Below are 16111 nucleotides of genomic sequence, written 5' to 3'. Positions count from 1 at the left end.
AAATGAACCAGAAGCTTGGTAGGTTGGGGAGTGCTGGGATCCTGACACTGGTTCATTGGGTTAAGGCTTGCAGAGAGGCCCAGAGCCACCCTCCATTTGAGACTTGTCCCACCAAAACTCATGCCAGAGGTGAGGCAGTCCCTGGCTCATCCAGTTTGCTTAACAATCACGAGGCGCACAGTACTCGGTCAGTGGGTTTACCCACAAGCAAAGGATCTCAGCTTGTTGCTGGGCAATGATAGCTGAAACTCTACGCAAGCTTTATAGTAATAAGGTCTTTCCTGATCCTTTCCATTAGCTATTTTTCCTACTCCACCTGTAGGTCAGTTTGGCAATTGCGCTGTTTCAACCTGTATTTTCTATAACCAGATTACTGGCAGTAAAATATGCTCCCCTGACATGGCCAGCATTAATGTTTCTACATAGGAAGGGTCCTGTGATGTAGTGAACATGTATTTCCCCTTGATGTCAACATTCATTTAATAATAACAATGCAAAGTAGCGTATTTACTTACAAATGACTTCTTAAACAGATGTGTGCTCTTACCCACCTTTCTTTCTTTCAGTTTATGATCAGTCAATAGCTCTGATATGCTTTTGCCAGGCAAAGTCCAGAGATTTTGCCTGGGAATTGGGCTCCGTATGCCCATGTCTGGTCTTTATCAATTTACATATTTTACAATTACATATTTTATATGTATTTTAGTTGACAAAACACAGTATGACAGCCCTACCGAAAGACCACTCTAGTGTGAACCCATATTGCTGTAAATCAAGAGTATGGCAATATCCTACTGTTCCTTGGTCCTACTCTGACATCTTTACTAATAGCTAGTGACCTCTTTTTTTTTTTCTCCTGAACAGATTCACCATTTTATTAAAATATAAAAAGCTCTGATTTTAGCTAAAGACTGAAAGGATGAAGTCAGACTCCTCCTGCATACTCAGAATTGGGCTGCTGAGTAATTGTTCTCAAGGAGCCTGAGCTTATTTTCCATAGAACTTACTGGAGAGTAGCAAAACATTTCTGTAAATCCTTATGGACAGAATGGGAGGGAGCAAGGAACATATTCACATACAGTCACTCAGCAAGGGCCCAGACCTGCTGGATGGGAAATAAACCTGGGAAAAAAGATCTTACCTGCTATGTAATCCTACGTACCAGGAAAATTGCCTTTGAAATAATCTAGCTCTACCACCAACACTGCAACAGTGTTTGTAGGCAGAACCTAGAGTTTGCAAGGGAGTCCTTGGGAGAGTTTGTGCAAGGACAGCTGCTCAAAGCTAAATGATGTAGCAAATATAAGAGTCCATTAATGGCATCACTTCCAGGATGCTGGAGAAGGTGGATTACTCTTAGTTTTATGTGATTTCTCATTCTTAGTCTCTGTAAAGCCCAGTCTGACTGCAGAGCAAAGGAAGATTTTATTTGAAGTCCCCTGAGGCTTAACCCAAGATTCCCAGGGTTAAGTGGTTTGCAGTCCGTATGCATACACAACACAGTTAGTTATGATACGACCTGTTGTAAAATGCACAATTGAGAGCTGTTGTAACCACTGACAAAACCACTGTTATTCTGCAATATTCCAACTCTGAGTATTGCCATGAAACTTTTTTAATTAAAATGCCTTTTTGCCTGTGGGAGAACTGAGATTAGATCTGTAGCCTAGGCTGTATCTGATTAGAATTCAGCCAAATTCTCTGGATATCCAACCAACATTTAAAGTGGTTACAGCAGGCATTTCACGATTTATTCTTGTAGCTAACAATTCTTAAGTACCTACTTTTTTCAGCATTGGACAGTGCGTTTGAAGAATACTTTGACAGTTTCCCATTCTGTGGCCAGAAGTGCCACAGTCTGGCTTTTCTGAAGGATAACAGAAGTTACTCAAGGACAGATAAGGCTGACGCTGGTTTGTCTTCTCATTTTCAAAGCTGGAAACATTGCCTGGATTGATTAGTGTAGGCATTTCCAGATGTAATTTGTTCAGGCATTACCACTTATTGCAGCAGCTGCATCTTCTGCCTCTAGGTCTAAATGTAGGGACAGCATTTGGCTTTCTGAGCAGAAGTCATACAGCACTTTGAAGACAGCAGTGTACCCTAGTGCAATCAATAGTGGTGCATAGATCACAGCTGCCAGACCTCTGTGGTCACATATTTCAGCAACTGATGTGGTCAAGCTCTATCCTCCTCTCCCAGGAAGTCTCTCTGTAACACGGCTTTTGGTGTCTTCCCAAGCTATTTTGCACACGCACTTGAGCCTGCTATAGTAATACAAAATTGTTAATGCGGTTCTGATCAGACCAGTTAGGTCCACTCCAAGAGCCAGAAGCAATGTGATGTGAAAACGCATCTGTATGCTTTCTGCAGAAAGAGTATATACACCTGTATACTGTGAAAGTTTCCATATGGTGCCACCAGAAAACATATAGAATAGTATGATTTTCAGTTCTGCTTAATCCTTTTAGGAAAGTCTATGAGGAACTTTAAGCCAACGTTTCTTTTCTCTGATGTCAATGTAAAGTGCTATAAAAAAGTTCCAGAGATGGGGAGTGGTTCAGGTTAGATACAGATCTCATATCAGCCTGGTATATCACATGGGTAACTTTATAATTGCAATGGAATAAATAATAATCATTGGCATCCTAGTGGAAAGCAAAGCATATGGAGGATGCACATGATCTGTTTTAACATTTGGTCTCAGGTATACACAGTATTAAATAACACAAAAAGCCTGGTCTTACATTTGCATCCACAGTTTCTATGTATTTGTCTTGTCCCACACAATATATAGGCAAACACATACACACACCACTCTGAATTAAGCATGACCTTTTTGCTAGCATAACTGTAGCAGCCAGCAGTATACACATGTATGCTTGCAAAATTCTTTGGAGAAAAGCAGTCCTGCACACCAAAGTGTGCTTTTTTGCAGGATGAGGTGTTCCAACACAAGATTCCCTGGTACTGAAGGTTTTCTAGAAATCAGATGAAGTTCCTGAAAGGTAGCTATGAAGAATATGTGCAAATCTTCTCCCACACTTTCTTTTGGACTGTTTTATTATCTTCTGCACAAAAGAGGTCGACCTCTTCCCAGAATGAGACTAGGAGACACAAGCATAAAAGCTTTATCATCACTAGAGGACAAGAGCAGTGTAGTTATAACACCAATCCCCTTCAAAAGCAGGTAGATGAGGGTGTACATCTAAGGGCACTTTAAAAATGGATTAGTACTTCTGTTGGTTGTACTTAATAAACGGAGAAATTTTTTTCTCTACTGTACCACAAAAAAACTCCAGTTGCCAAAAGACAGTCACAAAAACATACATGTCCTTGGTTTTGGGGTTTTGCAGGCAGTGCTCTTGCATGAGCTGAAAAATGCTTCAATTCACATGTAGCTTAACTTCTTCTTGTTGGTGACACAGCTGAAGAGGCTCATGTGTTTTGTTTAGTCCATCATCTGTTTGGAATAACCTATATTTGGAAATGTATTTCCGATCCAGCCATGGAGATGGAAGAATATAAATAACTCAGCAGTTTTTTGTTATTTAAAGCTACCACATTTAATCTGTTGAAGCTTTTCAGAGGCCCATAGTACACAAATGCAATGAAGAACTGATGTTGCAGTGCTGTTCAGGTTTTTAGGTTTTGGTTGGATTTTGTTTTGCAGAATACCAAGTTCTTGTGGAACCATAGCTTATTGTATAAATTCCCATTGGCCTTTTGGATGCACGGATCATCATACCTTGCAGCAGTATTCTTTTCACATAGAGTTAGATTAGAGTTAGACCCTTTGAGTGATAACATACCCATGCAGTGCAGTTATATAGTGAAAGGCCAGATGTCTATTTTGTGCAATTATGTACCATAAAAATATGAATCCCAGATGGTTAAATAAAGAACTTTGTCTCTTGCAACCATAGCAACTTTTACTCTGTCTTTTTTTAACTGTCATTTACATTTCTTTAACTTTATTAACTCTTCTGCATTTTCTTTTAATACATGTTCAATCTCTATTACAGGCACTAAAGATGAGATACCAGAGAGAGCCTTTGCAAAAGAACTAATTAAGGTAAAACAACTGTTTTCAGTATTTTGTGGGTAGTGTAGAATGATGTTCTGTCTATCATCACACCTGATATGTATTCATTGCAGAGAACAAATCTTTATTTGAATATAGTGGAGCAAAAAATGCCCCTTTATTAATCTGATGTACACGAAATAATTTTGCGTTTGTTACATGTATGATAAATATTTGGCAGATAAATTTATAAACACTTCCACAATTTATAGATTTATACTGTACACAGTCATTCTACACAGAGCATGCCCTTTCACAAGTATACAGACAGCTTTCCTCAGGGGACTTAAGTAAAACACTTGGTCAAACATTTTGAAAATCGGCAGTCTGACACTGAGGAGCATACTGGAAAGATGAGTTCACAGTTGTACCAGCTGGACTTGAAATGAAAAATTCAGAACTCCAAAAGAGAGAATTTATCAAGGCACACACATGCAAAGACATATATACAATAGTGATGACTGTAACCTGCATTACAGGAGATCAGACACAGCAGTAAAGAAAACAAAGAAAGAAACAGAGAGGTCAGGACCATTGCCAAGATCTTCTTACAGATTAGCAGATATGGAAGTAGACATGTATAAATGGGAATTCAACTTCAAAGTAGCTCATTACTGTATATACATTATGTACATGTTTTCTTGCATTAAGAAATTGAGACTGTCGGAAATGGTTATGATTTTCTTGACAACATATGCACACTAACACACCTGCACTTTTGTACACTAAAGACAGTTTGAAAAATTTTACTTCCAGTTGGCTCAGAGCAGTTGGCAATTTGAGTGGAAATTTCATAAGAAACCAGGAACAGAAAATAGCTCACAAAAAACTAGGAAAGAATACACGTTTCCCTTCTGTTGCTCAGCGTTAGAAAAAATTCACATTTTTTTTAGAAAATCAGTAACCTGACTGCCAATAAATCACAGTGAAGACAAAGAGCTCTATTTCCAGTACCTTATCCTTGATTCCTGACTTCTGCACATGTCATTACACTACAAAGGAAACTGCCCACTTAAAAAAAACGCTAATTAATTATGTATAGTACGTTGTCAAATATATTTGAAGACAAGTATGAGCTACAATTTACTTGTCATGACGTTATCCAGCTAAGGGTAATCCAGCAAACTTTTTGAAAGTTTTAATTGGGGTTTTTAATAAAATACTAAATAGAAAATGGCTAAAATAAGCCATCAGTTGATTCATTAGGCTTGCAGCATGCAATGATATTAAAAATCCTTTTACCCTTTGGGAAATGTTACATTCATAGGAAAAAGCCAGGCTAAAATTGTTCATGTTAAAAAGAAGGGCTAAATGAACATACTTCTCTCACACCAGCAATTCTAGCATGATAGTATACACAAACATGTATTTAATATTTTGGAAAGAGAAAGCTAAGATCCCAATCCTGCAAATTGCTTCACTGATTTAAACAGGGATCAGTTTACACACACAATACTAGTTTCACGTAACACTTTGTAGGATACTAAACCACTAGGAAGACAATAAATGCAGTCACTAGCAGCTTGGTGCATTTTTTTGTTTTTAACTATAAGTGAACTAACTTTCCTACAGCACTTATTTCATGCCTCCTCTTATTTTTGTGCAAATGTCAGTAAAAACTTTCATTTCACTAGTGAAGGCCTAATGAGATCAGTCACTGTTATCAGAAAGGATCTGGGGCAGGAAGAAACAGGAAATTGCTGTAAGGTTTGTCCACAGATCATGATGGGAGGTTGTGGTTTGTAATTTAGGTCTCCAAATATTAAGTCTCTCTTTCCTTCTAAACTATTGGTTTTAATCTATGTTTACAAATTTTGAAATAGAAGATAGTATTTTCTACTGTTATTTTGAATCTGGATGCCAATTCTACTTAAAACTGTCTACTCATGGTCACAGTTAGAAACTATATGCTGCAGTCTCACTGTGTATGTTTTCCTTGTGACAAGACGCACTACTTTCCAAAAGTGCTATTACGTGAGTACGTGAGTATTGCTACCCTTTCATGGTCTCCTCCCAAAGGTTTTTGGTGTAGACTGGTATTCAGTTTATCAACTCATAGAACACATGGGGAAAAAAGGAATTGCTGGCTGCTTGAGTGTGTTTGTTTTAATCTTAGTATATCAGATTTCCTATAGCAAATATACATTATTAAGTCCTGTAGAAGGAATATGGTCTTCCTTCTGCTGATTTCTTAGTTCTGTAGCATGTGTGCATGTGCCCATCAGAGGAAGCAGACTGGAAAGAGTGGACATCCTGCAAAGAGGGAGGTGAAATGTAGCGGATGCCAGAGCTTTTGAAAGTTCTCTCCATCCTCACTGCTCTGTGTGCATGTGCTGCTACTTTCACCCTGGATTTGATCAAATTATAGCTGCAATTACTTTATACAGCACTAATTACTGTAGAAGATCTTTGTGGATGTTAATCATTAATTGAGAAACACCCTGGCAATGGCTCTGTTTCAGGCTGGTCAAAGATTGCTGATAAGAACAGCAGCAAACAATTGTTTAGCCACATTACTAGAACAGCACCTATGTATGCCGAAACAATGAAAAACATACAACACAGGAAGAACAGACATTTTCTCATGCGTAACACAGAAGTTCACATGTTGAGATCCACACAGAACATTTTGAAGGACTTCTAATTGAATAAGACAAAATTCATAGCTTTTAGGATTTCATGTATCTGCGAGCACTGTGTCTCCTAGTCACTGGAACTTGACCACTGCCTTTGCATGATGTGGTGTTTTTCGGTTGGCATAGTGCAGCATGGGGGGGAAGGTTACACCTAAGTCAGAGCTCAATTTTCAGACCGTTTCAGGAGTTCCCTTCCAATGACTAAAAGCTAATGGCCAGCTAAGATGAATCTTGGCATCCAAATAATTTTATACATTAATAAGTAAAGGTTTCTGCACAAGGAACAGAGCAGGATGTTATATGTGCTCAAAGCATAATGCATAATGCAGAAAGTAACACAGTATCGTTGAGAATGAGGTAAGAATATGGTTTCTAAGTTTTATATCCACCTGTGTTACAGGGAGGTGTGTGTGTATATATGTGTGTATACTCACCCACGCGTTTGCCTGCATATGTATTCGCTTCTAACTGTGTAATGCTTCTTCTTTGCAACATACAGTATTATATAGCTGCAGGCTAGGATTTAAGGAAAACAGCTGACAAAACCAAAAGTAATTGAACCCTAGGCCTTGAAATCTTACTCTTCATGGCTTGCATTTAATTTGATTCCGCTTCATTATTTTTTTCCTGACCCTCTTCTTTTGAAGGATCACCTTTAGTTAAAAGGTAAGACAGGCCTACATGAGATTCAGAAATTACTTTTATCACATAGCCAGTGGGGGACAGGCATATATTTACAATGCAGATATTAAGAGGACAGAAGACATGTATTATAGGTTAGAGAACATGCAGTATTATCAGAAAGAAATGCTAGGTGACAACTCTAGCTCTAGACAACAAATGAAACTTTAACAACACATAAGACATCAGACCCTTGCAGAGTCCTGGGCTTATGATGAGTTATGAGTGCTGTCCATTAGCAGCAAGTAGCTTCAACTTGCTTGGTCAGGACTACTGGTGAAAACTGAGTGGCAGGTGGTAGACGACTAAAATTAGAAAGCAGGAGGCTGAGCAAAAAAGCAGATCCCTAGGATCCAACAGAAATGAGCTTAGGTGGCTAGCTGCGGAGAGAGTGATGAAAGCCAGCCTGCCAGCAATTTCTCTCTCTCACTTGCAGACTGATGTGTCTGGCTACAGCTCAGAAGCGTTGATGGCCAGAGTAGGGACAAGATCTCTACAAATCTTCTTCGTTATGTGACATTAAAATATATATTCATGAGTACCCTGGGTGGAAAGGATAACACTTTTGTGTCAGGTCATCCTCATCCAAATACTTTTCTTGTTAAGTAATCTTTGGTTATTGGACTGTGTACTGGTCAGAAGCAAGCAACATGTTCTAGACCTTTGTCAAGCAGGGAAGATCATTTATCCCAGAAAGCAATCGTACCTGTATTTTTCCCCCACTTTTTTCCTAGTATTTTGGTCCTAGTAAATATAGCTTGTGTGTATGTTGTGGGAGCAGACTGCCAATAATTACTGCTTTGTTCATTTTTAGTTGGACAGGATGTACTCCAAGGGCTAGAAAGGATAGCTACATATCACAGGCCAGCATCTATGGAGACAATTCAACCTACTATCAAATAAGAGAAGTAAACCCATCAGTCAGGCCCACTTCTGTCTTCATGTTTGTGACACGCTAGGTCCCTGCATTAAAGAAAGCTCCTGAATGTGGATGATGTTCTATATAACAAACTTACACATCTACAGTAGGACTAAATATTGATGGATGCTTCCTTTGCAGGAAGAAATAAGGTCTTCACTGCTGCAACAAAAATAAAGAATGCAGATAATGACAATGTTCAAAAAATATTTTGCATCATTTGGCTGAAATTGTCAATGTTAGAAGAAAGCAAATGAGGCTGATTTCAGCATATGTACTGGTTGTAGACTGAATGAGGGTAAGTGAAGGTGAGGGAGATCTGCAAGTAGCATTATAAATTGGTGCTTTCTATTTAGATCAGGTTCTGAACTGAGTTCCAGATTTTCTGGCTAACATGTCTCTGCTAATTTCACGTCACTACCTGATCCCTGTCTTGCCTCCAAACTGCAGGCAAAAGTCTCATGCCGCATTTCGTGAACTAGCAGCTTCGGAAAGTACTAATTCAGGCAAATACCTAATATTTTACAGTGTGTTTAATGAACAAGAAGGCAGGAAATGCTGTCCCTCAGATGTGTTTTCTTCTGCAATATGATTACCAAACATGTGTTTTCTTTCAAGACTCCAGAGGAAGTGGAGTATTTCTCTTTTCACTTCTTGTGCTTTGACCCCCTTGAGTGCAAGAATTAATTTTTTAATATTGTGATTGAGATGAAATTTCAATTGCATTTCCAGGTTATTAAACAGGAAGCATGACTTATAGGTTGTATAAGCACGATATAATCTTGTTCAGGTAAAGAGGTGCAACTGGGTGTAAACGCCTTTCTCTGACTAATGAAGATAATTTTAAAACTCTCAATGGGGAAGAGAGCTAAAGCACAGCACACAGAAGCTGTCCATATGAGGGGCTGAGGACTATGCTATGTTGCTAAGAATTGGAATCAGCAGTTGTGCCTCAAGTGCACTTACATGAGGATAAGACTCCACAGTGGTAGAAAAAGAAAACAAGAACAGAAAATAACATTTCCTCTAAATGGAGCTGAGCTAGGTGCACAGACAGGAAGATTCCCCCATATGTGCACCCACAACAGAAGGAATCCAACAAGGGCCATTGAGAGGAGACCCCTCCTTGTAATGGTTTAGCCTTCTGGATAAATAGGGAAATGTGGAGTCTGGCTGCCTTAAAAGGGTGAGATTGTCTGAAGGACTTTTGAGTTTGCTTTCCATCTTGGTTCAAAAGGGATGTCCATATTCAAAAGTTATGTGGCAATATCTTGCAGAATGTTACTACGAAGTCACAAGCAAGTAAGAGCAGGAGCAGGGAGCTCCTGCTTTCTTTAAGATTGTCCCTCTGGTTAGAAAAGCAATCTGGGATTGAAGGAATTAAAATGGCATGAACATGAAAAGAGAGCAGAGCTTGAGTTAGCAGTCTTATTTTTGATTAGCAGTCTTATTTTGCCCCACTTTTCTAGGATGATGAACAAAGAGTAGGCTACTGGAGCCGTCATCTTCTACTTTTTCACCTGTGTTGAGGTTTTGTAGTGTACACTTCTGGAAGGGCACGGGCTAAAATCAAGCATAGAGGAAGAAGGCTTCCCAATATATCAGTCATTAGCAATCCCCTTCAGCACTCCAGAAGCCATGAACACCTCAGCCTGGTTCCCTTGCTGGGAGTCAGCAATCAATGCAATACATACCAAATGTTGTAGTGCATGCTTCCAACCAACATGAATACAGCCAATCAGGTTAAAATGTACAAATCATATAAGATGCTTTCAAGAAATAAGAGTCTCCTAAGTCAAGCTCAATCAGACAACTTGTAAGGAGTAAAACTAATTAAAATAAAATTTCTTTGCCAAAATGAAAACATGGTGTCTTTTGTGGACAGTTTTCAAATCTTAAAGTAGTTAACTATTATGGTTAATACTATCCTAAATGTTGTCAGTCTTCCCTGTCTTCAGGGGCCATTGTACTTTTTGTCATTGCTGTTGTTGGGATGAGCCTTTCAGCTTTACAGAGGCAAAGCACCAGACCTTATATGCTACTTCAGTTTATACTGAAAGGAATTTCCAATTAGTGGTCAGTCGGTTCAGTGAACGAAACAGACAGATAAGCAGTTTTGATTACATGTGTTTGATGGCTCTGATACACAAATGTTATCAAGTTCTCTGTGGTGTATCAGGGATCTAAACAGGCCACTAAGTGATTCTTTGTATGACATATACGTGAATAGACACAGAAAGGAAGTGCAATTCCTACTGTCCGATATTTAGTAGCTGAGGTTGCTTTGGAAGCTGCAAAAAGAGACACATTCACTAAAGATCAGCCAAAACACTTTGGCTTATAATGTAAGTAACATTTGTGTTCAGATCTCCATAGATTAAGTATTTCTGTTCTAGCCTGTGGATTGTATCTATCTAACTAAGTATTTATAGCTTAAAATTGCATTCACTGCTTTTGTCTTGATGAGATAAATCTTTACTGCACTCAAGCCCCCAAAATTGATTGTTCAAACAGTTTTGATGCTGGCTTGTGCACTAGTCCAAATCTGTTGAGCCAACTGGCTCACCAGCTAAGGAGATTCTAGCCTGAGGTTTTGGTTAACGTATTGGAAAAGTTCATGTTGGTTTTTTTAAACTTTGTTCACCTCTTCCATTTATTTTTTTTCCCTTTTCCTACACGCTATTCTTTTTACCTTTTCCTACCTTAGAACTTTCACTCCAATCCCAGACCATGCAAGGTCCATGTAGTTGGGGATTTTGTTTGCCTTTACTAATTCCTGTTGTTGCTCTATTCCACTTCATCCAGACTTAACCACATACTTATGATTTAGGATACGGACCAGCGTTTAAATCAGCTGAATTTTACATGTAATGACATTTTAGTGTGTTAACCTTGAACTGTAGCCCTCAAAACTTGAACCTTATTTTTCTGTGGCCCATTTCCTCCACACTGGTCAGGTGGCATGAAGTGTTGGTTCTGGATGTTCTTTGGAATTACATACAGAGATGGACAGAATATACTACTTTTAAGTGGACAGTACATAGCAAGACAGTGTAATATTTTACCATTGTTGTTGACGTTTACTCCAAACATGTACAGAGGCTTCAGATTTCAAAATAAGTTGTGCAGTAAGTACAAGGAGGTGGACACATGCTACACATGAATGGCACAGAGAATCAGGGCTCAAATATAATTCTTACTGGAAAAAACAGACTTGAAAAGATATTAAGACTATGACTAGTGGACAAAAGCCACAGATGCAAAACTAAGGACAGCATTTCTTTCTTAACATGGAACTTGTTGAAAAATAGTTCTTCCTCCTTTTTTTTTTTTTTTTTAACATAGTTTAGAAATTTAAAAGACAAGTTTAAGTCAGTTTTAAATATAAAATATTTCATTTCAAATATCTTGACTGTTTATATTGCAAAATAAAGACACTTCCTAAACTTTGTTTCTTACTATAACATATTTAAATTATCAATATCAAAAAAATATCCCCACTAGTTTTCCATACTTTTTTTTTTTTTTTTTTTTTTTGTTAAATTCAGCCACTTTTCTCAATTGTTAAAAGCAGAAAACCACATCTTGGGCTAACACTTTGGTGCTGCAATGTGTAGCACAAGCATTTGTTAATAACTGAAAAGATTTAACTTCTAGAATCAGTAAATTAAAGAGTGAAATTTAAATGTAATGAATGATCTTCTTATGTGGACTTTTGCTGACTCTTTCAATACAACTAAGATGATGACTGACACAGAATGCGGTGATAGATATTACTACCCAAGCTAAGTTCATATACACGAGCAAGCAAAAAAGTAACAACAACAACAATAATCTACCCTACTACATGATTACCTTATCTGAAAGCCTAATTTCTTTGGCAATGATTCAACCACCTAATAAATGTTGTCAGACATAATTAGAAAAAATACTGATAAATTTCCCCATATGTTTTTATACCAGATTTGTTCTTTGAAACTTGAAACTGCAGGTAGTTCATCAGCTGATAAAAGTTGCCTTAGTTCCACTGAAAGCAATGTCAATTTCTGTTATCAAAGGATATGCCCCTTTTGTCTGCTAACTTTATAGATATATTTCTATTTCATTTTTAATGCTAACATTTGAAAGAGATCCCATAGCCTTTTGCAGAGCAGGAATGGTGAGGAACTCTTTACCGTGATCCACAACAGTCCACAGCATACAGCTTAGGAGGAATATATTTACTACCATTTACTCTCCATCCTTGCACTTGGTCTAATAAAGACATTACCACTCCCCGCAGCCTTGCCATGGCTTGTTTCTTTATGGCCTTTCAGAGAGATATTTGAAAGTGTTAAATGGTGAGATATCTCTAAAACTATTAAAAATCAGGTGAGAAAATGGTTATATAAAGAAGTGTATCAACTGTGAAAATAATGAAGGTGGTTTTTATTATTGCTTTTCTTTGTTTCGATATCATTTTTAAAAAATCTTTTGAGATGTTTTCATTACATTATACTCTATATTGAAATTATTACATGACTAAATTTACTAAGTGGCATTCTACAGCCACATATTTTTATAACCATTCTGTGACAAAGAAAAATGTATGAGAAATGTAAATACCAAACAAACCTTTCTGAAAGCATCTTACTTTTCATATAGTTCACTGGCCCGATTCTTCCTTTATTCATACTTAAAACAACATGAATACGTGCATTGATTTACTCCCAGATTAAAATGGCAAAAATATTACAGATGCCATGAGTGAGAAGAAAACTAAATTCTTCTGGGAGGTCAGCAGCAAAGAGCCAAAGTGCTTATTTTGTTATTCGCTTTGCTGCTCACCCATATGGGCTTTTCATCTCCCTGCAGTAGCTGTTGCCTTCTTCTCAGCAAATATAGGGTGTAGCTGGTAATTTTTACTTTAGATTGAATCTACCTAAAAAGGTTTCCCAAGAAAGAGGCATTGCCACAAGTTTTTACCTTCTAAGCACAGCTGCAGAAGGTCAGTATTCTCACTACTGATGCAGACTGTAGAGTTTCCCAATTAATGCTGCATGCATTGATACATGTAATATTAACATTCTCTGCACCAATATTGCTAAGTAATTGACTTGCATGTCTGTAATATCACAAAAGCTCACAATGCCAAGGCCAAATTTAGCATGTATTTTTATATAATACGACTGCTTGCATTTTAAATATCTAATTATCAGTATGGTTTTTATGTTCCTGGACATGTCACTGAAAGTGTTTTAAGAGGTAGCTTTGCAGTTTGAAGTTAAGTGGTTTTGAATAGCAATGTATGCAAGCAAACAAAAGTAAAATTTAAAACTTTCATACAGAGGTTTCTAAATCTCTGCCACTCCAAAGTATCTTTTGAGTTTGATTTCTGACATCTGAGCACACTACTAAGTGTTGAGAATCTGAAGCCTTTGCACCATCAGTCGGGAGAGTTGACATTTGTACGAAGGAGGAAATAAATAGTAAATGGCTTTTTCCAGTTACATCAACACCTGGGTTCTTGTGTCAGGAAGCCGAAGTCCTACCAGACCTCCACATACTAGAACAGTAGAAGCAAGGAGAATAGGGATTGCCTTGGTGATACCAACAAGGGAACCGAATATTAAGTTTCCGAGTACAGCTGCTGCTTTGCACAGAGCGTTCAAAAAGCCAAAGCCTGTTGCCCTAGAAGAAAAAACAAGAAAGTTAAAAAATGGGTGAAAGAGGAAAGCCTTTGAGACAAATCCTCAGTGGGAATAAATCAGCATAGCCCCAATATCTTAAACCAAATTTATGTCAACAAGGTTTCTGTGCTTGTTTTTATAATACGAAATCAAAGCTCAGATGCTCAGATGCTATAGCATTTTATTGAGACAAAATCATTCTGCTGCCTCAGGGACCAAAATGTGAAATGAATGACTGAATAGGTAACTTTACACCACTACAGTAGTACAAAGGACTTGCAAATCAAAATTCAGTAACACTTAAAATGCCAGATTGGGAGACAGGAGGTGGGAAATCTTCTGAGAGCTACTTGGTGATTTGGGAAAGAAGTCACCAGAATAAAAGGATGGTCATCTTGGGGTACTGAATAGAACTGGATTTCTTACAGGTGGCATACATGTTCAACCAGTGATTTTTCAAAAGGCTAATAAGACTTCCAATAAAAACAAATGCTTGTCTCTTAGAGCTAAAGGGAATAGGGCATAAACACACACACACACACACATGCACACCTGGTGCAGAAGAGATATCTGAGGAACTTTGGAAAAAAAGGGAAAGGAAATAGATTGCCAATAGGAAGTATGATCGGGCAACTCAGAGGGGCTTTTGCATTGCAGTGGTGTGGTTTTAGTAGTCTGGATTAAGTATTTTAGATGTTTGGCAACCCATATATAGATGTATGCAAACTGCAATCATTTTAACAAATTCTGTTTTGATATGACTATATGATACATAGTTGCAGGAATAAACTTCTCCTACCAAAAGTGTCCTAGCCAAAATATCTGTATGATAGTAGAATTTCTAACATTTCTCAAATCTCTTAGAAGTGAAAGAGAGGACTATGCAAAGCTCACAGTGTGCTCACTGGGATAAAAAAATAAGAAACTTCTTTTCAGAATAGGATGTTTCTTTTTCGTTAATATGAAATACTGCCATCAGAAGGAAAAAGCCCCCAGTATAAAAAGGAGGGATTAACAGAAATGCTAATGGTCTGAGTGACTAAAAATAGCCCTAGTTACTGTACTGAGGTGCATGTGAAGGAAAGGAAGAAGTCATGTGCTCAAATGCAGCCTGAATTCCTAGGAGGTAAGTTTGAGAAACTTCTACTGCAGCTCCTAAAGGGCAGCCCAGATCAACTTGAAGTAAGCAGACTTGATCCCAGCTGACAGCAAGTATATAAACTCTCAATGTTCTTTACAGAACCGTTTTGGTTATTTTTAAAATTTTTATAGAGGAGACCATGGTATCAAGAGAGAAGAGATCCTCTCCCTCAAACAGCCAATGGACATGGCCACAGCTCAGAGTGTCACTAGTTCACAGAATTGTGGAATCTTAGACTTAAGGTTAGAAAAGACCTCTAGGATCATCAAGTCCAACCAACAATCCAACACTACCATGTCTCCTAAACCATGCCATGAAGTGCTGCTTTTACATGTCTTTTAAATACCTCCAGGGATGGTGACTCCACCACCTCTCTGGGCAGCCTGTCCAATGCCTGACCACTATTTCAGTAAAGAAGTTTTTCCTAATATCCAATCTAAGCCACCCCTGATGCAGCTTGAAGCCATTTCCTCTCATGCTGTCACGAGTAACTTGGGAGAAGAGACCAACACCCACCTTGCTACCACCTCCTTTCAGGCAGTTGTAGAGAGCGATAAGGTCTCCCCTCAGACTCCTCTTCTCCAGGCTAAACAACCCCAGTTCCCTCAACCTCTCCTCATAAGACCTGCTCTCCAGACCCTTCACCAGCTTCATCATCGTCAATGTCCTTCTTGTAGTGAGGGGCCCAAAACCGAAAACAGTACTCGAGGTGCGGCCTCACCAGTGCTGAGTACAGGGGCACGATCACTTCCCTACTCCTGCTGGCCACACTATTCCTGATACAAGCCAGGATGCCATTGGCCTTCTTGGCCACCTGGGCACACTGCTGGCTCATGTTCAGCCGACTGTCAACCAACACCCCCAGGTCCTTCTCTGCTGGGCAGCTCTCCAGCCACTCTTCCCCAGGCCTGTAGCATTGCATGAGGTTGTTGTGACCCAAGTGCAGGACCCTGCACTTGACCTCATACACTTGGCCTCAGC

The 16111-nt window shown here is 38.6% G+C and overlaps 1 protein-coding gene across 1 annotated transcript in view; it reads right to left on the bottom strand.

The window, feature by feature from the left end:
• Positions 1–11638: 11638 nt before the first annotated feature.
• The window catches only part of SV2C (synaptic vesicle glycoprotein 2C), a 124881-nt gene continuing 120408 nt past the window's right edge, over positions 11639–16111 (bottom strand). Inside the window, exon 13 of the mRNA XM_075079238.1 lies at positions 11639–13990. Coding sequence (XP_074935339.1) covers positions 13807–13990 — 184 coding nt within the window. The 3' untranslated portion in view covers positions 11639–13806. The remainder of the gene's footprint in view (positions 13991–16111) is intronic.

This window comes from Phalacrocorax aristotelis, chromosome Z, assembly GCF_949628215.1.
Source record: "Phalacrocorax aristotelis chromosome Z, bGulAri2.1, whole genome shotgun sequence".
Taxonomy (NCBI): Eukaryota; Metazoa; Chordata; class Aves; order Suliformes; family Phalacrocoracidae; genus Phalacrocorax; species Phalacrocorax aristotelis.
Note: the sequence above shows the minus strand (reverse complement) of the source record. Positions and strands in the feature narration are given on the sequence as shown.